Below are 26,329 nucleotides of genomic sequence, written 5' to 3' on the forward strand. Positions count from 1 at the left end.
GCAAGCTTCTCAGTAAAACCACAGCCGTCGAGTGTCGGCCACTGGGCAGTTTGTGGTTGAGTACCTCGCTCAGTGGTGCCTCAACAGCAGTTGTAGAGAGAGAAAAGTTGTCCTATATGTGTGAGGATATTTGGGTGTTACTTGTCCCTGATTTATATGGACACACAGAAGGGGTCAAGCAAGGACCCAGAGGGAGGGAGGCTTGGCATAAGAGGATGGGAGGGTATGGGGGTGTTAGACAGGGAGACGCTCTCAGGCAGCCTGCTGGGCATGGCGCCCTGCTTCCCTGTTGCCGGTGCCTTGGCACTTAGACTGGCAGCAGCATGCTGTGACTCCATCCCAGCAACAGCGTCACAGATTTGGGCTGGCTGCCAACGGGTCCCCAGCCAATCAGGGCACACACAGTGCCAGATCACTCCAGAGGTAGCCAGTAGTACGCCTGAATGTGCTTAGTGTCATCCCTCCCAGATGTGAATTCCTTTAAACCCACAAGGTACACAAATGCAGACACAAACACGCAGCTCCAACTCAAGAGTGTGCACACATTTACAGTGACTCTGTGTGTGTATGTATGGAGAGGAGATGAGATATAAAAACAGTCTCTGTGTGTGTTTTCAAGTGAATACATCTCTGTATCATACCACTTAGTACGTCCAGTTCAGACCTGTCACCATCCTGAAATTACTACACAACTAGTGTTTGACTTAGAGGTGGCAAGTCACCACAGCTGCATGTAGAGCTTTGTCTCGCTCTAGTGGACAATCTGAGTAATGCAGGGGTGCTGGTATTGTGACATGGTATATTGAGTGTAAAGCATTTCCCTGAAGAGTAAATCAGAGATTATGACAAACTGTCCTTGAAATATTTCACTCTTTATTTATTTATTTTTTTTGTAAATGCCACAAGTCCAATGATATAATATTTGCTCATTACATTTGAATCTTAAAATTAGAATTCAAAGCTTCATTATTTATTATTAATACACCACATACAAGCCACACCAAATATATAACATACATGCAAAAAATAAATGAATACAGTACAAACCAGTTCCATTAAAAAAAAAATAATAATAATAATAGATTTAATCAAACTTTAAAACTAGTAAAACCATATGCCATCAGAAATCCTCAGGTCACATATTTGGATCATAGAATGGGATCTGTCCTGTGAGATCATCATCATTTAGTCTACAAGGAAAAAACAGAGAATGTGTCAGGAATTGGTGACAGTTTTTTGTGTGTAAAAATATATATGTAAAAAGGCTAAATCCAAACTATTGGAACATATCAGCCTTCCAAAATAAAGGCAGTATTGTAACAGGGATATTACAACCATACAAGTGAACTACAGGATCTAGAAGAAGAAGAAGTACTGGAAGATTACTTTAAAATACCAATTGTTGTCTCTTACCTTAATTATGGTAGCAAGGACACCATAGATGAGGGATATGAGGAAGAAAAGGAGGAAGGCGAAAGCCATATACCAGCTGTCCACACCTTTGCTGTGGTTGACATCAGTATGCCTGATGTCATCTAAGAAATTACAGTCCTCTAAGATTTCTGTGAGACAATCAAAATGAGATTTGTTAGTTAAACTATTACATTCACTTTGTCACACTGGACGTACAAAGAGAAATTAACCTTGTATGTTCAATATTTAATGTGCAAGTAAGATGTGGATCAATGGACAAACTAGCACCTGGGTTGGATACATCCAGGGATAGGGTGGTGTTTAAAATGGTGTTTGCATGTGTCACCCTGCAGGTGAAGACTGCCCCAAGGAACCTGCTGGCTTTGGACAGACGAAGGTGGCTTTGGATGCTGAACTTCCCGTCTGGGCCTCTGTGTGGTTCACTAGTGTTGTATTCCAGCAGTTCCCCAGTGTCATCAAGAAACCAGGTGATGTTAATGGACTCAGGGCTGAAGCCAAACACCAGGCACACAAGTTCACCAGAGCCCTGGAGCAAGGTAACTGAAGGTTTGCTATGGGTCACTGAGGCTGAGGAAAATAGTCAGAAAAAGAATTTAATGAATTTGTGTTTGGGGAAGGTCACAGAGCAAGAAAAGTCAAAGAACTTTTGTACTTAAATGCTTTCATAAAAATTCCCTAAAGCGATATGCTTCTCTACACAACTGCTCCTGAGCAACATAGAGGGCAGGCTGAGGTGGAGAAAACACAGTGTACAGTAAGGAAAGGATCAAAGTTTGATCAGTTTTATTTTAGCTGATATGATCAGCTAAATATATCCGAATTGGCCCCAACACTGATTCTTAGGTTTGGCTTGATTTATCTCTTTGATGTAATGAACAAATCCAGTGAAATGCAGTTTTCACTAAATGCTAATTTCAGCTCACCATACACATCCTTTATAGTGCTCTCAAAAGATGACTCATGTCTGACAACACAAGAATACGTAGACTCCTTGTCCTCAGTTTTTGATGTATTTAGTCTGCTGCTCATTGAATAAGTGCTGCTCCCTGTGTATTTCCATGCAGGACTGTTGGTGTAGACAGTTGAAGGGAGTCTCTGGTCATTCTCCTCCCAGTACACTATGATGTTAGATGGGAAAAATCCAGACACGAGGCAAATGAGTGTGAGGAAGTTAGACGTAGACAGGTCAGAGGCAGCCGGTTCTATTATCTTCACTGCTGGTGGATGCAGCTCTTGAGAAACACCAAAAGAAGACAAAAGTAAATACAGCTGCAGTTGTTGCCATTTCAGTCATATGCAGAAACAGCTATAAGGTATTGGTTTTTATGCACAGCACTACCTCTGCTTTTGCTTATGTAGTCCTCGTAGCCTTTGTTGGAACATTGGTGCTTTGCCTCACAAGACACTCGTTTATGTGCATGCCAATCCTCCGCTGACACACTGAGGGTGCTCCGCATTGTCTCCGTGTCATTGTTGCGACTCACTGGTGGCTCCCTATGGACATTTTGGGAATATTTCTTCCCATCTACTTTCCAGGTGACGGAGAAATCATCAAGAGAAGGGCCGACCAGCAGACACGTGACAGTCACCTGTTCCTTGTACTGATGCTCCTGTGGTGGCGGTCCCTGAACATATACGCCAACCACCTTAGATGATGCTGGAGTTACTGAAAAACATTGTGACATTAAAGATGGAGAAAATGCAACACCTGTCAAGTAATGATGATGAGAAAAAATGTCTTAAAAGCTTAATGGATGACTCAGAAACAGTGTGAATGTAGATTATTTATTCTACACTTAATGCAAAATTATGATTATGGATTATGCTTTTATTTTACCCGAGCAGAGGCTGATGTTCTTCCTGATGTTTTTGCCCAGGGACTTGTCTGATACTTCACAAGTGAAGACCTTCCCTGTGCTCCACTCTTTGTGAGTGATTTGAAGTTGACTGGTCACTGTCACACGCCCATCTGCACCCATGCTGATGTCATTAGTTGATGGAGCTCTTTGCTGAGACTCAGAAGACCATTGAATTTGAGGGTTGAAGCCCTGTCCAGAGCATACGAGTGTCTGTGATCCTGACTCTTCACTGGGGGCCAGAAGAAGTTTCATTGACGGGTCCGCTAAATTAGGAAGGAATCAGTCTATCAGTGAAATAGTCTCTTAGAGATTATTTGACTGTGAAATGGGAAATGAACAGTCATGAAGGGAATGAAGAGTAACACTCACCAAAAATATTTCCAGTGGAGTTTGATGTAAAATCCACAGAGAAGCCTTGGTACACTTTGCAGGTGAAACTTTTGTCTTTCTTCAAGTGCTCTGGCGGGACAGGGAAGCTTCTACTGATTGAATGCAGGCCTGGGGCTTCAGGAAGATCAACATACAGTTTTTCAGAGATGTCAGAGGTGCCAGCTTGAAAAGTGATGTACAGGTCATGTGCTGAGAGTCCTGTGACGTCACACTCCAGCACAGCACTGTTCCCCTTCAGCAATTCATTAAGAGATCTCCTGATCGTGACCACAGGAGTTGTGACTGCAGGCCCTGGATGATACAGACAGAAGGAATGCAGAATTTATTCTTCTGGGTGATTTGCTGTGACAAGACGTCTGATTTTCATGTTGTGTAGTCATCTTACCTGCAACATTCACAGTCTTCTCAGTGGGTGAGAAGCACTGATGTTCAGCTTTACATGTTATTAACTTTATTTTTTTCCACTCAGTTGAAGAAACCGTCACAGTACTGAATATATATGTTGAGTTTTTGTCCTGCGTCACTTGTTCACGTGGTGCATCTCCCCCATTTATCCGCCAGGTCAACTTGGCGTCAAAATCAGAGCGCGCCAAACATGTTGCTTCCACGTTGGATCCTCCTGCCATCATTACGGTCTTGAAGCTGGGAATCTCCACATGGATGGAGGGAGGCGCTCTTGAATAAGCTGACAGGGAGCAAGGAAAAAGAATCATGAAGCAATACCAGAATACTGAGCGAACTATGTATATGTAAAAGATGCTTGATCAAATTCAGACTACACTGACTTCAAAGTCTGTCAAAAACAATTTTCAGGTCAGTCACAATGTTGTCAGTAGACAGCTGGGGTTGTGACTCTTCACTTAGTTGTACCTGAGCAGAGACTGATGTCCTTTTTGATGTTTTTGCCCAGGGACTTGTCTGATACTTGACAAGTGAAGACCTTCCCTGTGCTCCACTCTTTGTGAGTGATTTGAAGTTGACTGGTCACTGTCACACGCCCATCTGCACCCATGCTGATGTCATTAGTTGATGGAGCTCTTTGCTGAGACTCAGGAGACCATTGAATTTGAGGGTTGAAGCCCTGTCCAGAGCATACGAGTGTCTGTGATCCTGACTCTTCACTGGGGGCCAGAAGAAGTTTCATTGACGGGTCCGCTAAATTAGGAAGGAATCAGTCTATCAGTGAAATAGTCTCTTAGAGATTATTTGACTGTGAAATGGGAAATGAACAGTCATGAAGGGAATGAAAAGTAACACTCTTACCAAAAATATTTCCAATGGAGTTTGATGTAAAATCCGCAGAGAAGCCTTGGTACACTTTGCAGGTGAAACTTTTGTCTTTCTTCAAGTGCTCTGGCGGGACAGGGAAGCTTCTACTGATTGAATGCAGGCCTGGGGCTTCAGGAAGATCAACATACAGTTTTTCAGAGATGTCAGAGGTGCCAGCTTGAAAAGTGATGTACAGGTCACGTGATGAGAGTCCTGTGACGTCACACTCCAGCACAGCACTGTTCCCCTTCAGCAATTCATTAAGAGATCTCCTGATCGTGACCACAGGAGTTGTAACTGCAGGCCCTGGATGATACAGACAGAAGGAATGCAGAATTTATTCTTCTGGGTGATTTGCTGTGACAAGACGTCAGATTTTCATGTTGTGTAGTCATCTTACCTGCAACATTCACAGTCTTCTCAGTGGGTGAGAAGCACTGATGTTCAGCTTTACATGTTATTAACTTTATTTTTTTCCACTCAGTTGAAGAAACCGTCACAGTACTGAATATATATGTTGAGTTTTTGTCCTGCGTCACTTGTTCACGTGTTGCATCTCCCCCATTTATCCGCCAGGTCAACTTGGCGTCAAAATCAGAGCGCGCCAAACATGTTGCTTCCACGTTGGATCCTCCTGCCATCATTACGGTCTTGAAGCTGGGAATCTCCACATGGATGGAGGGAGGGGCTCTTGAATAAGCTGACAGGGAGCAAGGAAAAAGAATCATGAAGCAATACCAGAATACTGAGCGAACTATGTATATGTAAAAGATGCTTGATCAAATTCAGACTACACTGACTTCAAAGTCTGTCAAAAACAATTTTCAGGTCAGTCACAATGTTGTCAGTAGACAGCTGGGGTTGTGACTCTTCACTTAGTTGTACCTGAGCAGAGGCTGATGTCCTTTCTGATGTTTTTGCCCAGGAACTTGTCTGATACTTGACAAGTGAAGACCTTCCCTGTGCTCCACTCTTTGTGAGTGATTTGAAGTTGACTGGTCACTGTCACACGCCCATCTGCACCCATGCTGATGTCATTAGTTGATGGAGCTCTTTGCTGAGACTCAGAAGACCATTGAATTTGAGGGTTGAAGCCCTGTCCAGAGCATACGAGTGTCTGTGATCCTGACTCTTCACTGGGGGCCACAAGAAGTTTCATTGACGGGTCCGCTAAATTAGGAAGGAATCAGTCTATCAGTGAAATAGTCTCTTAGAGATTATTTGACTGTGAAATAGGAAATGAACAGTCATGAAGGGAATGAAGAGTAACACTCACCAAAAATATTTCCAATGGAGTTTGATGTAAAATCCGCAGAGAAGCCTTGGTACACTTTGCAGGTGAAACTTTTGTCTTTCTTCAAGTGCTCTGGCGGGACAGGGAAGCTTCTACTGATTGAATGCAGGCCTGGGGCTTCAGGAAGATCAACATACAGTTTTTCAGAGATGTCAGAGGTGCCAGCTTGAAAAGTGATGTACAGGTCACGTGATGAGAGTCCTGTGATGTCACACTCCAGCACAGCACTGTTCCCCTTCAGCAATTCATTAAGAGATCTCCTGATCGTGACCACAGGAGTTGTAACTGCAGGCCCTGGATGATACAGACAGAAGGAATGCAGAATTTATTCTTCTGGGTGATTTGCTGTGACAAGACGTCAGATTTTCATGTTGTGTAGTCATCTTACCTGCAACATTCACAGTCTTCTCAGTGGGTGAGAAGCACTGATGTTCAGCTTTACATGTTATTAACTTTATTTTTTTCCACTCAGTTGAAGAAACCGTCACAGTACTGAATATATATGTTGAGTTTTTGTCCTGCGTCACTTGTTCACGTGGTGCATCTTCCCCATTTATCTGCCAGGTCAACATGGCGTCAAAATCAGAGCGGACCAAACATGTTGCTTTCACAGTGGATCCTGTTGCCATCATTACGGTCTTGAAGCTGGGAATCTCCACATGGATGGAGGGAGGGGCGCTTTCATGGACTACAGGAAAAAAGTGTTTGTCCAAACATACTCATCTTGTTAAAACTTGTCAATGTATTTCTCCATTCAGTTTGTCATAAAACATTGATGATTCTTCAGAAAAATTTATACTGTGCTGTGAGACAGTTGTAAATACTTACTTTGACAAATGCTTATTGTTTTTTTATATTCCTGATCTTTGTGAGTTGACTTGCATGTAAACTTGGAGCCTCGTTCCCACTCTGTTGTTTTTGGCTCAATCTCGCTGGTTAGACTGAAGGTTTTCTCCGTTCCGTCCGCACTCTGCAGCTTCGTTGGGCTTTTGGCAGGTTGTAGACGTTGGTTGTCCCGCTTCCACTCCACACTCAGTTTGTCTGGAAAGTAGCCACTTAGGGTGCAGACAAGTCTGACTGATGAGGCCCCGACAGGGACATTGTCCCAGACAGGGAGTAATGTGATGTTTGGAGGCACAACCCGCTCTTCTGAGATAGAGAAGAGATCATTTCATTACTTGACTCATTGTAAACATTGGATGTAGACATTTGTTAAATAAGAGCTGATTGCAGTTTGTAGTTATACGTACCTTGAGATTTTGATCAAGTAACCAACTGTGCTGGCTCAATTCTAAGTGTCATATCTTTGTATTAAGGCTAGATGGCAGAGTTGTACTTTTACAGTGTCTGGTGTCTTAAAGTCAGGTGGAGACAGGGCTGGAGGTCTGTTGCACAGATGTCACAGCATGACAGGGCAGAGTGAGCAAGGCAAGCAGCAAGCGGAAGCATTGAGTAACACCCAGGTCCCGAAAAAGTACCAAAATACAGAAGTGAAAGAATGCACAGAGCAACGGTGCATCACAGACACCAGGTGTGAGGTGTGGTTGTGCCAGTAAGAGAAACAGAGAGCGCATTTAAATATCTCATATCAGTTTACATGTGTGTTCACATAGATTGCTCATGATTTTCCTAAAGGTTTTAGTTCTCCAGTCTGTTAATAATAGACTGGAGAGCTAACCAACTGTAAAACCTAAAATTTACATGATTGAGTCGAACATAGGCTGCTGATTCCAGGTGCTGGGGATATGACCAACACAACAACATGTGACATCATAAAATACTTTAAAATACTTTTTAATGAACTAGAAAAAAAGAATTAGTATTGTTGTGAGATGTTTGTGTTAAACCTTTATAGATGAAACTACAGCACTACTGGAGGAGAAAAAAGTTGAAGGAGCAACTTCAGTGGTTATATTCATTTAAAAATTTATTTTCAGAAAGACATAAAGCTTTTGTAATTAAAATGAAACAGGAAAATTACGCTTACTTACATGCACGACTATGAGTTTATAAGAACAAATGTGTGGGAAAATTTTTTTTTTTTTACAGAAAGTTCATCTTGATTTATTTAATCTGAAAAGACAGAAAAAAAACAAAAGATGTGCATTAATATTATTGTAAAATAAATGATTCAGCATTTGACAAGCAAAGTGTTACAGCTGGCTTCTGTTGTAGTTTGCTACACTTATTTATTAAGTTAATTGAGCTCTAGTAACCTATGAGAAGATTTTGGGATAATATTTAACACACAATAACAGCAACACCTGCAAAATGTAATTCAGTTCAGTATCATAGCTCTGGAATTTTAAGTAACTAGAGAATAATACATATTAAGTAAAATAAATAAATATAAACATTTGATAATAATAAATAAATAAATAAAACTAAATGAACCACAGGTTACCACAGAGTTGATTCAACATCTCTTTAGTAAATTCTTTAAAACTCTTGCTTCATGAAGGTGATTTTTATTTTAAGTTTATGATATTTCAAAGCATTCACTTGCACAGTTGTTGCTGCTTTTGTGTCCACCACCTGAACATGCATGCATCACTAAGAGTTGAGATTTTTCTGCATGCACTTTAAAAATAGTCGTATAAAGTAAAAGAATAATATGTGAAAAGACAGGCCGATCATTTCAGTTGTTGGTCAGAGTGGTAAATAAAGTAACAGATGTAGTCGTAATGCATGATAATATTTACTGTGGTAGTTATGATGTGATGCGTCATGATGATCATTGTAATCCTATTTGTCACTTCTCATGTAAAATGAGTTCTACCAACCCATCTGTGTTGTTTGAATACATGAAACTGTTTACTCAGGTGTCTTTGCATAACTTTAAGATATAAACTCATTATTACCTTGAAAGCAGTGGTTCCGATGGTGAACAGCAGAGTGATAAGGAAGAGGAAGATGAAGGTGATGGCTGTGGTTACCATGTTGTCTTTATCTGTCTCTGTGTCACTGTTGCTTTGGTCGACCTCCGCATTCCATAATTCTAGTGTATAGCAATCATTCAGTTAATACTTGGAACAAACCCAGCTTTGCACAGTAGCTCACGAGACAATGACCTAACTCTATTAATTTCCTGTAGTAGGGTAATACGTTTTATAACCTCACAGGCTGGAGTGGATCTAATTAGTGAATGAGTCAGTCAGTCAGTCTAAGTATAAAATAGAAAACCACAAAGGAGAAGAACAGTCCTGCTGACGTATGCCTCGTTAATCAGTTACTACATTATTATTGTTGTACAGCGAGGCCTGATAAGTTTGCACGTCCCTCTAAAAATGTTGATTATGTTGATCAAAGTTGTCCTACAATGATCCTGAATTGCTTTTGAAAGACCCCACTATTGGTGTGGCATGCATGACTTGGCTTGTGAATCAGTATCTTTATCATTTGACTAAGAGACCACACAGCCCGAGTGAGACTTTAGAGAATCATCTGTCTGTCGTTGGGGGTGCAAGACCCAGTAGAGGAAACACAGATACACACAGACGAGTCACACAAACAGTGTTAATGCTCTGTCTACAAACAACAATGAACAAGTAGGATTTATATAATGAAATTGGTGCCTGAAGTTAGTGGGGTAGTGGTGGTGTGATTTTAGTGAATGCAGTATGATGTTGTTAGTACATAGTGACAGCTACACCTAATTTGTGTTGCATTAGGATAGCACTGAGACACTACACACAATAAACATGTAGCTTGATTAAATAAAGACGTGAACAGCATGCGACATACATCAACAGAGTTGCAAAGTGCTTTTTTTTATTTTGATTTTGAATCTGCATTAAAAAGACAAACACGGTGTCATATCACAAGCAACAAACATTAAACAACAAACAGCAGAAGACACAGCGACACAGAATAACATCTACTGGGCCTTGCACGTTTCAGGGATGTTCATGTTGAGGTTGACCATGTTGGTTTTTTCAAATGTTCTGTGCCCGATGGACCTGACAATAGCTCTAGTTGTGTTGACCACAGATTCATGGTGAACTGCACAGCTGAACACAGTGTCATCATTTTTCCACTGCTGGAGGGTGAGGGTTAACTGGCCATAGGCAGAATATGATCCATCATTTTCTACAGGCGTTGTGGTATGGAACTTGTATTTTGAGTCTGCTTCCTCGTCATCGACAAGCCAAGACACATAAACTTCCCGAGGGAAGAAGTCTTTCACATAGCAAGTCAGGGTCACGGTTTCTGTTTTAGTATGTTCTAGTGGAGGTAGCATAAAAACTGAAGGACGCTGAGGTGGTCCTCCTGCAACATGAGAGAACAATTAGGGCTCCTGCTACAGATAAAAGTTCCCACAGTACTGTACAAAATCTCTGCTACAAAATACACTTAGAACTTACACTCCTTAACATGTTTGATGACATGACAAGAGGAATTAAACACAGGCTTTTAGTGCACAGTTGTTGATTATTTTTCTTACCAAAATCCTTTTTGTAGATTTCCTTACGTGGCTCTATCCAGTCTTCATGTTCAACAGTGCAGATGAACTTTTCCCCCCGTCTCCATTCTTGAAATGTGATGGGAAGTAAAGCGACGTATGTACCTTTATGTCCTGCAGGGGGCTTCACTGGAACAGCATCAGGTATGTCTTTTCCATTATGGGTCTCCCAGAAAATCTTGATGACAGATGGTTTGTTTATCTTGACTTGACATATTACATCTCCCTTTCCGTTTAAAACGAAGTCCTTCATTGTTGGTTCTATGATCGTTACTTCCACATCTGCTTCCACGCATCCTGAATCTGTTAAATGAGGAATTATTAAACAATTATTGAACAAAAATGGCTGCAAAATGACAAGAATTGAAATTATATTTACACAAATACTTCAAAGAAAAAGTAGCAATTTACTCACAAGGTCCATCACCAGGAATTTTGTAGGACGCAGATGAATTCACATACGTTGGACCTTGTTCACCTTTCCCCGTAAACTCACATGTAAACGTAATGTCAGGAGCCCACTCACTTGATGGCACTGTCAGAAAACTTGCTGCACTGTACAGTGTTCCATTCTCTGTCTTTCTTTCATCAAAAGGTGTTTTGATGTTGGTTATTCCAGTGGTGATTTTTGCTTCATTTTTCAGCCATTTGAACTCAAAATCTTTTGGTGAAAAATCTTTGGCAAAGCAGGAGAGGGTAGTCTCGGTGCCCTCATCAGAGCAGGTCATTACTTTAAGAGTTGGCAACTGATATAAATCCCCTGAAAAACAAACATATACACAAATATATGTATGCAGAAGCAAGGAATCATTTATGTATATATATGCAGAAGCAAAGGTGAACAATGTGCTACAATGCTCATGTAATCTAGATTTACTATAGACTTACAATATAACTGAGTTTATGATTTTACTGAACTACTGTATGTTATGCAACTTGCACACACGTATGCACATAGTGATTCCACTCCTCTAATTGACATATTTCGTGGCTTGTTACTAAATTGTGCAGAAAGTCAAAAAGAAAAGATTTTCATGGTAAGAAAATTAGATAATTTAACAGCAGAGCTTTAATGCTCGCTTCTGCATATACATTGAGTGTTTGGGCAAGCGAACAGAGAGTGAATGTTAGTCATCAACATGCAGTGAAAGTGGAGGCAGACGTTAGGAGGAACCAGGATTAAGCAGATAGACGGAAAGAAGCAGCACACATAGCAATAATCTATTCTCGGACAGGTGCAGAAGACATACAGTAAATTAGCCAGGAATAAAATCGACTGAGTCAGCAGCTGAGCTTCAGCCTTCTCATTCCACCTCACTGTTTGGTTTGCTTACAGATTCTAACATTAAAAACATTTAAGGAGATTTCAGACAAATTTAATTTGACAACAGTTGTATTTTAGTTTTATGCTCTTCTCTGTCTTGATGTTCCTTTTAAATGATATATTGAAGCATATTTGTCTCTATAACGGTTAAACCAAGTATTGTGTTGTTTTTTTGTTGTTTTTTTTTAAATCCTGTCACAGTTTTCAACATAAGCAGTTCGGGCTAAATTGGTAAAGTCTGCCTCTCATAACACGTCTCAGGAAAACCTACAAAATCAAGTAAAAGCAATGAACTTTTTCATCCTACATCAATAACATTTATGAATGCATTATTGATAATAACTAAATGATTATGATGATTATTATTATTGTGTTGTCCCTGTCCTTTTTTGTCTATCTTTAGGTTTTTACTGAAAGTATTTAAAGCTGCATTTATAGCACAGATTGTGCTGTAGAAATGTGATTATTGTTAAATTATTATGACAACAAAAGGTTTTTTAACTTCTAAATTAACTTTGTTATTTGACATAGATCACCAAATTATCTTGAAAAGAACTTAATATTTTATCCTTATCATGAGTAGCCTTTTAGCACTTTGTTTACTGCATTGTAAAATGTCAAACTTTCTCTGACTGAAGATATTCTGTTTCATACTGTAATCTACCTTAATTTAGTATGACATTATTAATTAGTTATTATTACAAAATTGTATCATTAAGAAACTGAATTAAAAACCCTTAAAATTGTTGCAAAATTATAAAATATGTCAACAGTTCCAACATGTAAAACTACTAGATTTCAAATCAACAATTAAAAAAGACATTTTTAAGACTTACCACTGGGCTTCTTTGGCCCGATAATAACATGTTTATTTCCCGCTGCATGTGTCACATCACATCTGAAGGATTTCAGGGCGTCCCAGTCCTGTTTGCTCACTTGGACTTGACTTATTCCGGTATAAAGGTTGTCTTTCAGTACTGGAGGGTACTGAATGAAGTCTGTCAAGGCAGCCCCATTTACTATGCTCCATGAGTAGGTCAGTGAGGAGGGTGTGAAGCCGGTGGCAAGGCAACCAAGAGTGACCGTGTTTCCAGTCCCAGAACCACATTGCATCAGAGGAAACACAGTTGGTGCATTTGGAGTGGCTGAGAAAGTAAAAACATACGTGTAATTAAACTACCAAAATTAAAAACAACATAACAGACTTTTTTTTACCAAGCATGAGTTAAAACTGAGAAGACAACTGGGTAGATCAGCAGTGTAAAAAAGCACATTGAAGGTGATAACTTTTATCATTTGTCCTCCATACAGAGACTTTCCCTATTTCAGTTATTTAATGCTGTTATTTGTTCACCTCACCCAATAATAGTATGAGTCATTTTTGTTAGTGAATATACAAATCAATAAATAATTTTAAATACACAACTCTGACAGTAATCACGAGTCATTTTTTAAATTGAAGTGATGACGCTATAAAGTCGGTTACCATCCATTAAATGAGTTGACGTCTTATTGTTGCAAAAATTACTACTTTATGCCAAATTCAGCAGTTGTGTACGAGATTAAAGAGAATTCTTACCTGATGAAACAGTTACCATTGTACCCTTTCCCCAGTAGTCAAAAGCAGCGTAGTAGCACAGTGCTGAATCTACTTATCTGTTAGTATCAAAAGGCTACACCTAATGGCCCGCTCAAAAAGTCTGCCTTGATATTTAATTGATCCCACTAACTTATACAATACACTTAAATAACCCAGAATATACTCATCCATAAAATACACCTGTGTGTCCTACTGAAAATATTGCTGTTTGACTTTTCACAGTACATACTGTATTAAAATGTTTTACTTTTGAAGTGAGACTTGACACGTTTAGAAATTAATTTAAACATGAAATTTTAAAAATGAAAAATATCCTGCTGTAGATTTTAAACAGTACAAATCTACCCTGATGACACTGTTACTGAGAACACTGCTGTTTGACTTTCCACAGTACATACCGCAGTAAAACGCTTTAGTTTTAAAGTAAGACTTGACGCTTTGAGAAATCAACTTAAACATAAAATTTAAAAAATGAAAAATATCCTGCTGTAGGTTTTAAACAGTACAAATCTTACCTGATGACACTGTTACCATGGTGCCTTTTCCCCAGTAGTCGAAAGCCCAGTTGTCACAGTTAAGAGAGCCAATTCACACTTCTCACAAAAACTCATTACCGTAATATCCCATTACTTCATGTCATACAATTTGGTATCGGCACCAGATAAAATCAAAATAAAATATGTCCCCGTCAATAGACCTAAGTTCCAACTGAACTTAATAGTTTGAAGCTTTTCACAAATTCATCGTCAGGCTACAGAACACCGTTGGCTTTCTTATTACCGGCCAACAGTTGTGACGACATGAAACTTTTAATAAATATTGTAGTAATGGGATTACATAATTCCTTCTCTAATCAGAAATATTAAGATTACATACCTGAGGTGACGGTGACCGTGGTGCCTTTTCCCCAGTAGTCAAAACCGTAGTCACAGTTCAACAAATTACCAACCACTGCATACAAAAACCTGTTCCCTAATATCTACACTGTCCATAGTCGGTTATTTTCTGACAATCTACCCTACAAGATATTAACCTTGGTTTTTGGAAATAAGGTTTCAGAAAATGGAACAAAACCTGATTTTCACAACCGAAATTTGGATCGAGTCCACCAATTACGACACATTTAACATACAGTATCCCAGAAAGGAAAGAACTGCAAGGTGTCACAACTTGATCTCTCAAAAAATACCAATTCTGTGTTTAAATCAAAACGTACACAACAGAGAAAGAAAAATAAAAGTGGCTTACCAGATGTGACTGTGACAGTCGTGCCTTTCCCCCAGTAGTCAAAAGCATCGTCACAGTGTCATATGTCAATACATCCAACATACAAAAACAAGCACCTTAAAGACGCTGTTGACGCCACCGAGGTCTAAATACATTCTGTTAAAAAGTATAAATACTACACTTTCAATATGAAGACAAATAAAGCTATTTTTTACCTGATGTGACGGTCACGGTTGTTCCTTTTCCCCAGTAGTCAAAGTAGTAGTCACAGTGATAGATTTCAATTGCGCTTTAGTACAAAAATATCTTGCAGCGTCTAACATCTAATAAATGAATGTACTTGTTCAGTAAACCACTGATTATGCCTAACATTTAGCCTGAGCTCTTGTTTTTGCTGCAGACTACATCCCACTTTAAGTGCAGTAAAATCAACACAATTTTAATTAAAAAAAAAACACAGAAAAATGTTGAATTCTTTTCACTCGAAATACGTTTGATCATTACTCACCAGAAGTCACTGTGACTTGTGTTCCTTTCCCCCAGTAGTCAAAGTAGCTGTCACAGTGACATATTACAATCTGCTTCTAATACAAATACCAAAAATGTTGTTTAAAGCAAGAAAAGGACACGTTTCACTGATTAAGCAATTCCCATTGTAATATTTATTAACCACTTCCCTTGAGATATTCATTTCCTGTGGTCTGGGTTACATAAAATGAGGTCTGTTTGTCAACGGTTGGTGAACACTTCCCCTTTATCAGACCCTCCTGTCAGCTCCAGTTCCTGCAGCATGACCTTGATTCAGCCACATTACTATTAAGCTTGATATAACTTAGTGATGTAGAGCTCTGTTACGCTTCACTTGAATTATCATACCAACTTCAATCAGCTGTATTGTCCACCCTGGAGGTCCATTTTAATTGGAGATGGGACAAAATGTCATTACAGGAATATATCATATTACTTCCTCTTGCGATATTAATACACTGTCGCCAAGTATTTATATATTTTTTTTAAACCTGCAGTTGCTCTAAACAGATTCCCCGCACCATTCAGGTTTCGCCTTTAACAACAGATGGGACAAACAAAATCGATGAAGACCACACAATATGCAATAACTGTCTTACAAGTTTAGTTCACAGGCAACACAACAAACATAGCCACCTGATTCTTCATCACCCTGATCTCGTTGTGGCTAAAACGGCTAACGCCACCACAAATATAAGTCAGCCTATATATTAATGAAAGCTTCCTTGTATATCCCTGATGGCTTCCAGTGTTACTAAGTTTATTGCTGGGTTTATTTTTTACACTTGGACACACTTTATTAGGGACACCTGTTCAATGGCTCGTTAACGCAGATAGCTCATAAGCCCATCACATGGCAGCACCTTAATGCATTTAAGGCATGTAGACATGGTCAAGACGACCTCTTGAAGTTCAAACCAAGCACCAGAATGGAAAGGTGAATTAAGTGACTCTGAACGTGGCATGGTTGTTGGTGCCAGACGGGCTGGTCTGAGTATTTCAGAAACTGCTGATCTACTGGGATTTTCACACACAACCATCTCTAGGGTTTACAGAGGATGGTCCTACATAGAGAAAATATCCAGTGAGCAGCAGTTCTCTGGGTGAAAATGCCTTGTTGATGCCAGAGGTCAGAGGAGAATGGCCGGACTGGTTCAAGATGATAGAAAGGCAACAGTAACTCAAATAACCACTGGTTACAACCAAGGTCTACAGAAGACCATCTCTGAACCAACAACACGTCCAACCTTGAAGCAGATGGGCTACAGCAGCAGAAGACCGCACCAGGTGCCACTCCTGTCCGCTAACAACAGGAAACTGAGGCTACAGTTCACACAGGCTCACCAAAACTGGACAATAGAAGACTGGAAAAACGTTGCCTGGTCTGATGAGTCTGGATTTCTGCTGCAACATTCAGATGGTAGGGTCAGCATTTGGTGTAAACAACATGAAAGCATGGATCCATCCTGCCTTATATCAACAGTTCAGGCTGGTGGTGGTGGTGTAATGGTGTGGGGGATATTTTCTTGGCACACTTTGGGCCCCTTAGTACCAACTGAGCATGGTTTAAACACCACAACCTACCTGAGTATTGTTGCTGACCGTGTCCATCCCTTTATGACCACAGTGTACCCATCTTCTGATGGCTACTTCCAGCAGGATAACGCACCATGTCACAAAGCTCAAATCATCCCAAACTGGTTTCTTGAACATGACAATGAGTTCACTGTACTCCAGTGGCCTGGATGTGGTGGAAAGGGAGATTTGCATCATGGATGTGCAGCCGACGAATCTGCAGCAACTGTGTGATGTCATCATGTCAATATGGACCAAAATCTCTGAGGAATGTTTGCAGCACCTTGTTGAATCTATGTCATGAAGAATTAAGGCAGCTCTGAAGGCAAAAGGGGTCCAACAGGTGCGAGCAAGGTGTACCTAATAAAGTGGTCATCAAAGAAGTACTTTGCTAAGACTATATGCACTTCTTTGTGCATTGTTTCATCTCAGTTGCCAAATTCTGTGAACCTGACACCATAATGCAGTGAATAAATACATCTTTACTATATAATGACGAAAACTCTGTCTGTGGGTGTGTCTGTGTGTCTGTTCCACGTTTTTCTCCTCACTGACTTGGTCAATCCATGTGAAATTTGGCACAGTGGTAGAGGGTCATGGGAGGATGCGAATGTAGCTATATTACATCAGTTGGCCAAAGGGGGGCGCTATAGCAACCGATTGAAATTGCAGACTTTGAATGGGCATATCTCATGCCCCGTATGTCGTAGAGACATGAAGCTTTGCACAGAGATGCCTCTCCTCATGAGGAACAAATTTGCCCCAAGAACCCATAACTTCCGGTTACATAGATTTTCTGCCATTTTGAATTTTTTGAAAAACACTTAAAATCGATCTCTTCCTAGGAAGTTTGACCGATCTGCATGAAACTCGGTGAACATAATCTAGGGACCAATATCTAAAGTTCCCTCTTGGCAAAAGTTGGAAAACTTACTAAAACTGAGCTTCTATAAGGCAATGAATATTGCGGAGGGTGTGGCTCATCACATAAAGGTGTATAACATCTCAAGGGTTTCACTGATCACCACGCAACTTTGTAGGCATATGACCACACAAAATCTGAGGGGGCCTCTCCATTATTGACCCCATCAAACAAAATGGGGGCACTACAGAACTAATTTATTATCTTGGCCTAACCGCCATATCGATTTTTGCTAAACTTGGTAGATATGTAGAACAGGACGCCTCAAGGTGACTGGAGAAATTTAACTCTAATTGGCAACTGGGTGGTTTGACAAAGTGATGGTATGGTATGCTGTACACAATCACAGAAACTGTCAGTGTGTCATTCTGTCAGTCAGTCATTCTGTCTGTCCCACATTTTTCACTGATGTGGTCAATCTATGTGAAACTGCACATAGGCATTGCCATAGGTAGAAGGTGACAAAGCTACCAGTGGGTACAGACTAGTCATTTTAGAATTTATGAGTGTTTTGTTTTCCTCAGTTACACAGATATCATGGTGTTTTGTAGAAGATTGTCTTGCAGTATATTGAGTGTCAAAGATTTGCAGTATTGTAATACCTTCGTCATTGTGGGCAACATATTGTTATAGTATTGTATCGTGAGTTGATTCCCACCACTAGTTTTAATGTGCAGTATGCAACTATGAAACTTAGCATATGTGTTTAATTCAAGTCTGCACATCTACCTTTATAGTGTACAGTCTTTAACTTATGTCTGGCTGCCTGGAAGGTTGGAAATTGATCTAGAACAAAAGAAAATACAAATTTTAAAGACACACACCTTTACTCAACAGTCATAGCTAAACTGAGACGTGATGTTTTTGCAAAGATTGCAGGAAAGTTCTTAGTCGGGGGACAGCCCTAGAGATCATTGTATTTGTGCTATAATAATTAGAGGTGTTATGATGAACTGGATCAATGCATGATTAGAAACTGTCTATTGCGCTAATAGACTGTAAATAAATGGTCTGTTTTACTCACAGACTGTACATTTCGAATTCAAACAGGCATTACAGTTTTAAAATGAACTATTTTCAAACGAATGATCACATTTTGAATAAAAAAGTGACAGCCCTATAGCATGCTGACATTGTAACTAAGATGGTGAACACAGCAATATACATGTAAAACATCAGCGTACTAACATTGTCATAGTGACACAGCAGCGCCATGGTACATATTCACAGAGCTGCTACTGTGGATGTAGGCTCATAATCTTGCTTGTATAAAGACGTTAATAACTATAACCAGCCTCTGCAGCTGAGCTCCTGTCTGACACTGCTGACATTATAACAGATAAACAAGGATGGTTTGATCAAAAAACATCAGTTTTCTCTTAAAGATGTTTGTTGCGTCAAAAAATGCTTAAAACTCTTAAAATGAATCTAAAACATACTGGAATCACTTTACCTTACATTTTGGTGGGAAACAAATATTTTCACTGCATTACGTTTTTTTTTTTTTTGAACATCCTTTTTTAGTGAAAAACAATCTTAAAAATCCAGGCTTCTCTTCTCTCTGAGGTTGATGTATACTGTATGTAGCCTGGGCTGGAAGTCAGTCCGCTCCAGTAGCTGGGATGGCAAAGCGGGACACTGCAGTTCAAGGCTGGATTACAAAGCCCCTGAAAGAGATACGATCGCACAGGGCAAAAACATAGCACGTCAGGCATGCAGCATTCCAGAGATATTTAATGTTAGTAATGTTATGTAAGGGATAATGTATAATGAGCCGGTGAATACTGGGAAAATAACTCCCGACAGGGGAATAGAACCCCGACGCGCAGCGGAGGTTTCATTCCCCTGAAGGGAGTTATTTTCCCAGTATTCACCGGCTCATTATACATTATCCCGTTTATTACACGGCTAATTATCAGTTAAATAAATAATGTTGTCTGCCTCTGCAAAATGCATTAAAACCGACCGGATTCAACAAATTTTGGTGAAAGTTTTGTACTCACCCAGGCTTAGTGGACTGAACCGAGGCATAAAACTCGCGTAAAATGTCATTAAGCATGACTGCCGAGTGTGTATTCACATCCGTCTTCTTTTGTTTTTGGCAGAGAAAGTCTGTAGGTATTCTTTTTCTTCAGCGGCATCCGTTAAAATCAGCCACTTCTGTTTGTTTTTTCCCTCGGAAGTTGTTTGACAGCTGCAGTGTTGCAGGGCAGCATCCCTAGCAACGCTGGGCTACATAGCAACTGTGTGTAATGACCGTTGCTACAAGCAGCGGTCATTACACAGTAATATCAGACCGCAGAATGCCGCTACTGACCAATCAGAATACAGCATTTAATAGAGCCGTGTAATAAGTTGTATTATACAACAGTTAGTTCCGTCCCTGCAATCTGATTGGTCGAGAGACAGTAAAACCGTGACGATATTGGAGTACAACATCACGTTTATTTCACTGTGTATGTATCACTCTGCCTCACAGCTGATTGCAATCAACAATCAAATCAAAACTGACGGTTGTCAGTTAGGTCAGCAGTTGCATTGTAGGCTAATTAATTCATCCACTGTCAAACAGCCAAAAATATGGATTTATTTCCTAAAATAAGTTTTGAATTGAACTATGAATGGTCATCAGAGGAAGATGAGGGAGAGGAGAAGCTGAATCCATCTGAGCACACATCCAGGTTTGTCAGTGTTTCATCAGCAGAGCTCAATGACTTGGAGAAAAGCAACATACTGTCAGATCAGAAGGCAGAGTCGGCTGTGCCTGTGAAGCGACAGTCCACCATGCAGTCACCAGAGACTTATTTCACTGGCTGCACAATTAATGGAAACGTGCAGATAAATGTGTATAAAGAGTAAGTGCCTGGCACACCATGTCTGCGTTACATAGCAACGGTGACAGCGGAGTCCTGAGGAAACTATTTTTGTTGGCGGAAGACAAATAAAATGCTTAAATTATCTATTTTGTCCTCATTTTTCAACATTTCTTAATCAGCCTTGCTTATGTAACTGTTGAACTGTTGTATAAAAGCAATATCACACTCGAGCTCGTGATGTTGTACTGTGATATCGTCACGGCTGTGATTGTCTTCGACCGAATCACAGCCGTGACGATATCACAGTACAACATCACGAGCTCGAGTGTGATATTGCTTAATCAACCCCAGAGTTAACTTACAGAGTGTCAAGTATGTCAGATTTTTCTTGTCAGTCTCATTTTTGGGGGGTTGGTGGTGAGACAGACTTGCACATGCAGCTCAGCTTGAAAAGCTCAGCCAAACAGTGCACAGTTTATTTGCAGATTATGTTATATTAGCCATCACATTCATTTTTAACTTGCACAATCAGGCATCTGCACAAGGCATTCCATTTCTCCCAAAAAACGAGTTTGCTTGCTCCAGGCAAAGTTAATGTTGAGCCCAAACTCACTGGGTACTTCTGGACGTCATACTTGACAATTGTCCTGCTAATGGAAACTCATCATGATCGACTTATTGTGAGTGTTTTATATTGCGACCCATGATAAAATCCTATGTTGTCCATCCCTACATTGGTTTTCCAACTGTTGAGGAAAAGTCAAAGCTTTAGTTAAATATTAACTTCATGATTATTTACCACAAGAGATGTTCGTATGACATTTTTAGCCGTGCTAGCACCATGGCTCCATATGAGACTGTCTGCACTCCATTGCTTTGGTCCAGGCTTAAATATCTCAACAGTTACTTGATAGATTGTCTTGACATATTGTACATTCATGATTGCTTGAGAATTGATCTTACTGACTTTGGTGGGCCCCTTTAATTTTTCTTTACGGCCACAGTGAGGTTGACATTTTGGGTTTTAAGTTTGTGCTGATATCCATGGTGCCCAGACAATGTATTCTAATCAGAGTTGGCTAGTACTTTCATTACTTTTTGCAGTAATGAGTAACCTAACACGTTAGTGTGCTGTTTGAGTAATCAAATACTTAAGTAAATTTTCAAACAAGCCACCGTTACTTTTAGAGCGCTGGTCCTTCAGCTCCGAAACAGCAACGACTGTCTTTTGGTTCTAATAATGGAGATAACGTTAAACCTATCAGTCCAAAAGAAGTCATGAAGCTTGTGGCTCGCTACGTGGTAGAAGAAATGCTGCCATTGTCTACGGTGGAGTGTAAAACATTCCGCAGGATCGTCGGTAAAATCCCCAAAACTCAATAGATGGAGGAGGACTTGCTGACAGACAGGTCAGACTCAGCACTTGCATTATGCCCGGTAACGCTACACACTACACAACTTTTCTGCCTTTTCTGAAAGTCACTATGTCACATTACACGATTGTGGAGTCATAAAATCGTGCCGTGACTTGGCCAAAAGACATGACACACTACAAGATAGTACTCACCAATTATCCCCGGACCAGTCGTCTTTCATGCCATGGGGTTATTCTTGTCCTATTTTTATTACTTTTACTATCACCTGAGTCACTGTGTCTGTTCACGTGCCAGCCAACATGTTGTTGTAGTCACCTAAAAGCGTCAGCAGATGGCAGGAGCTACATTTGAAGCACCGTACGCAAACGTTCAAGCTACTGTATCCTCCACAACCAAGTTCCTACAAATGTTTCATAATAAAAGCCTATTTAGAAAATGGAGGGATTCTCTCAGCCGAGGTTATAATGGGCTTTTAATTTGAAACAAATTCAGGAAGTGTTGATTTTGAAATGACGACGCGATGTGTTTACTTTATGAAGACAACGGGAGCGGATTAAAAAGTAAATATATAAACACAAAGAGGGATTAATAAATAACAGACCGTCTATAATGTAGTCTGTTTCAAATGAAGCTGGGAGCCTCTGCAGTTGTGGTGAGTAAAAGCCCTGTCACTATTTGTTAATGTTATTACTTTATGTCCGACCGTGAGGATGTACCATTGTTTGCTAGCTTGATGCTAATGGCAGTAACGTTACTCAGCAGGTTGACAAAGTGGCTCTGCTGTTTCACACCATCATTTTCCCCTTTTACTCTGGGTAACATCTCTAGAGGAAATATTAAAAACGCTGGGGTGTTGTTGTCATACAGTTGCCTACGGCAGCAGATCGTTCTGTGTTTCTTAGGCTGACCAAACGTTCTCCTTTGCCCAGACATGTCCACTTTTCACGTCCTGTCCGGGGCGTCCGGGGGGTGTTTATAAATTGATGATAATGTCCGGTTTTCCTTGTGTGTGTGTGTGTGTATGTGTGTGTGTGTTAGAGTGCGGCACAGGCCGCATATTTCTGTCCGAAACCGAACCGAGCCCATCATTATTTAATTACTAAAGCACTGAGTTTGTGTCACACAGTTGTTATGGTTACAGGCTATTTAACAGGCCGGGCGTGCGCCGTGGGTGCTCCGCGGAGAGGGAGACCTCCGTGTTTGAGACGGGAGCGGGCGGCGGGAGGTCCGAGGCACCGAGGGAGAAATATAACAAAATAAGATAAAATAGGAAAACTTGTCTCCCTCTTTTATTTTATTTTCAGCTTTTAATCAAGGCAGAGGTGGGCGGCGGAAGGTCTGAGGCTTCCAGCTACTTGAGTTACTTTTCTCAGGGAGTAACTCTGTAATAATAACTGGTGACTTTTCAAAAAATTAACACAGTAATGTAATTTGATTACTTTTAAAGTAACCCTTACCCAACTCTGATTCTAATCCTTGTGACGATCCCCTGACTCTTCATCCTGTGACACCAAGAGGTAAACATTTGCGTTTTGGATGAAAGGAGGATTTGACAACTAATATGTGTTGCTCAGGATGCTATGTAATTAATTTGGTAACCTCTTGACTTTGCATCTTCTACCATCATCAGGTCAGACTTTTAATATGTTATATACTGTGGTTTAACCCCAAATACCTGCAAAGCTAATGAGTGATTTAAACATTCACTCTCAGCTGTGCTCAAATGTTAGCATGCTGCTAACACACGAAACTATGATTATGAACACTGTTAAAATTGGGTGCGTTCAGAGCGCTGTTGGAATGTACCTTTCAGATATTAAGAACACCGCACTCTCAGCAGCAGAGCGTACTCTGGGCACTCTGTCAGGGGAAGCGGAGCAGGGAAGCGCCAAGCAGAATGAATGTGTGATTAACTTAATCATTCATTAAATCACGAAGAAATAGAGTTCTCTGTTACTTTGAACAACAGCGCTCTCATTTTACTGTAGAGCGTCAGATTGGATTTACAAACGTACCCATTACCTGCTAAACAGGGGTGTAAACATAGACAGTGCAGGCAGGGCGGTTGCTGGGGCCCATGGGGTGAGGGGGTCCATAGAGAGAGTGGACCCTCCAACTATATGTTAGGCAGAAAACAGGCCCTTGTGAGTTATTTAGATCGCTATCTTAGAAATTTGCCTGTGTTCAAAGAAAAGCTCGAAAAGACAAACATACCTCCTTTATGTTTATCTATTCCTTTTTTGTAGTGTAGTGAGTAGCAATCTACAATAAAATAAGTTATAAAATACAGTCTACTCTCCATAAACTATGAATAAACTATAAAAACTATACAATTAAATGAATGATCCTTTATTTCCGTTGGTATTTTTTGTCATATATGATGATTTTTGGGTAATATGTACAGTAGTGGAAAAAGTTTTCGGACACCCTTAAAATTTTACACAATCTCAAATATTATCATGAAATATTTGTGGAAAAATCTTTTTTGTGTTTCAAAAGGTGTGGCTGCATTAGACAGATACAAACAAATACAAATTATATTTTTTTGTTCATTGTTTACAAGAAAAACTAACAAAACTAAATTCTTGACAGTTTCAATATGTCAGTTCTCAACATTGTCAGTATCAAAGTCAACAAATAACAGAGAATGTGTTCAAAATTGAACAAAAAATAAATAAACCATCACATCATCAAATTAATATTTAGTAGTCCTGCCATTGGCACGTAGTAGAGCTCTAATCCTGGCTGGCATGTTCCCCACGAGCCTTTCACACTGTTGAGGGGTAATCTTGTCCCATTCTTCTTGAATTACTGCTTTTAATTCTTCTAAATTCTTTGGTTTATGCTTTGAAACAGACCTTTTGATAATCCACCACAGATTTTCAATGGGGCTCATGTCCGGGGATTGAGCTGGCCACTCTAAGACGTGGATACTGTGCTCCTGCAGCCAAGTTCTACTGGCCTTGGATGTGTGGCAAGGGGCATTATCTTGTTGAAACATCCAGTTTTTACCTCGACGGAACAGTGCACGCACAGAAGGGAGCATGTGGGTTTCGAGAATGGTACAATACTTGGTAGAGTTCAATGTGCCATCACAGACAGTGAGATGACCAACACCAGCAGCACTCATGCATCCCCAAACCATGATACTGCCTCCACCATGCTTGACAGTAGGTACTGTACATGCTGGAGATAATGCTTCGCCTGGCCTTCTGCGTACCCTCACATTAGTAGGAGGAAGTTAAAGCTGGAAACTGGACTCATCTGACCACAAAATCTTCTTCCAATTCCTGGCTGTCCAGTTCTTGTGTGCTTGGGCCCAACGATGCCGGGCTAACCTCTGTCTCTCATTGATCAGGGGCTTCTTGATAGCCTTGTAGGACCTTAAGCCATGATCTAAAAGTCGGCCACGTACAGTGCAGGTGGAACACTGGACACCAGTTTGGTTTGAGCACTGCTGCTGAAGCTCCTGTGATGTCATTCGGCAGTTTTGCCTGCACATGCGGATCAGGATGCGGTCATTTCTTGCTGAAGAAACCCTTGGACGCCCAGATCTTGGTTTGTCTTCTAAGCTGTTGGTTCGTCTGTATTTCTGCAGAGTGTATCCAACTGCTGAAGGACTGCATCTGCACTTCCTGGCTATCTGGCAGCAGCTGTACCCTTCCTGGCTGAGAATCTTTATCTTCAGGCGTGTTTCCTGCGTTAGGTTCCTTGTTTTAGCCATTTTTGTGTCTGAAGAACTTTCAAATGTGCTGGCTTTATGTAGACACGAAGCTTGGCAACAAAAATTGTGTATTTTAATAAAAAGAACGACCTTCATCACTGGTACCAAAATGACCCAATACTCAAAATTTCTTATGTATTTTTATGGAACCAATCAATTTTAAGTTTTTAATGGCTTTTTTAGGATTTATTTAGTATTTTGGCTGTGACTGTACTAAAAGAAATTGCACTTGAAGACCTAAGAGTGATTCTTAATGCAATATTTCACAAATGCATGGGGTGTCCGAAAACTTTTTTCCACCACTGTATGTTGGTATTGTCCACTGTCAAGTCTCTATTTGATCATGTGATGATACGATTATATGGTAACTTTAGGCGCATAATTAGTAACTATTGTGCCTTAGGGTCCCTCATGATTAGCGTGCACTAGGACCTGTTGTAACTACCTTACACCACTGCTGCTAAACATGAACGTGTTAGTATTGACATTATGAGCATGTTAGCATGCTGACCCAGGCGTTTAGCTCAAA

At 40.3% G+C, this 26,329-nt stretch overlaps 1 protein-coding gene and 2 gene segments (V, D, J or C); all 3 read right to left on the bottom strand.

The window, feature by feature from the left end:
- LOC144458638 (uncharacterized) overlaps positions 1–7,224 on the bottom strand; it is a 219,740-nt gene extending 212,516 nt beyond the window's left edge. Inside the window, exons 1-8 of the mRNA XM_078161541.1 lie at positions 7,075–7,224; positions 6,635–6,934; positions 6,229–6,540; positions 5,838–6,122; positions 5,353–5,652; positions 4,947–5,258; positions 4,554–4,838; positions 4,069–4,368 (exon numbers count right to left, since the gene is read on the bottom strand). Of these exons, the coding sequence (XP_078017667.1) occupies positions 4,069–4,368; positions 4,554–4,838; positions 4,947–5,258; positions 5,353–5,652; positions 5,838–6,122; positions 6,229–6,540; positions 6,635–6,878 (2,038 nt within the window). The 5' untranslated portion in view covers positions 6,879–6,934; positions 7,075–7,224. The remainder of the gene's footprint in view (positions 1–4,068; positions 4,369–4,553; positions 4,839–4,946; positions 5,259–5,352; positions 5,653–5,837; positions 6,123–6,228; positions 6,541–6,634; positions 6,935–7,074) is intronic.
- On the bottom strand, positions 854–3,250 carry LOC144458639 (Ig heavy chain C region, membrane-bound form-like). The segment is given in 5 exon segments: positions 854–1,190; positions 1,414–1,562; positions 1,702–2,001; positions 2,358–2,666; positions 2,774–3,250. Coding segments are annotated over 5 exon segments (1,113 nt in total).
- A 2,776-nt stretch (positions 7,225–10,000) lies between the features above and the next one.
- Positions 10,001–13,672, bottom strand: LOC117268697 (Ig mu chain C region membrane-bound form-like). The segment is given in 5 exon segments: positions 10,001–10,515; positions 10,691–11,011; positions 11,124–11,468; positions 12,869–13,177; positions 13,612–13,672. Coding segments are annotated over 5 exon segments (1,386 nt in total).
- Positions 13,673–26,329: the final 12,657 nt, after the last annotated feature.

This window comes from Epinephelus lanceolatus, chromosome 18 (genome assembly GCF_041903045.1).
Source record: "Epinephelus lanceolatus isolate andai-2023 chromosome 18, ASM4190304v1, whole genome shotgun sequence".
NCBI classification, from domain to species: Eukaryota; Metazoa; Chordata; class Actinopteri; order Perciformes; family Serranidae; genus Epinephelus; species Epinephelus lanceolatus.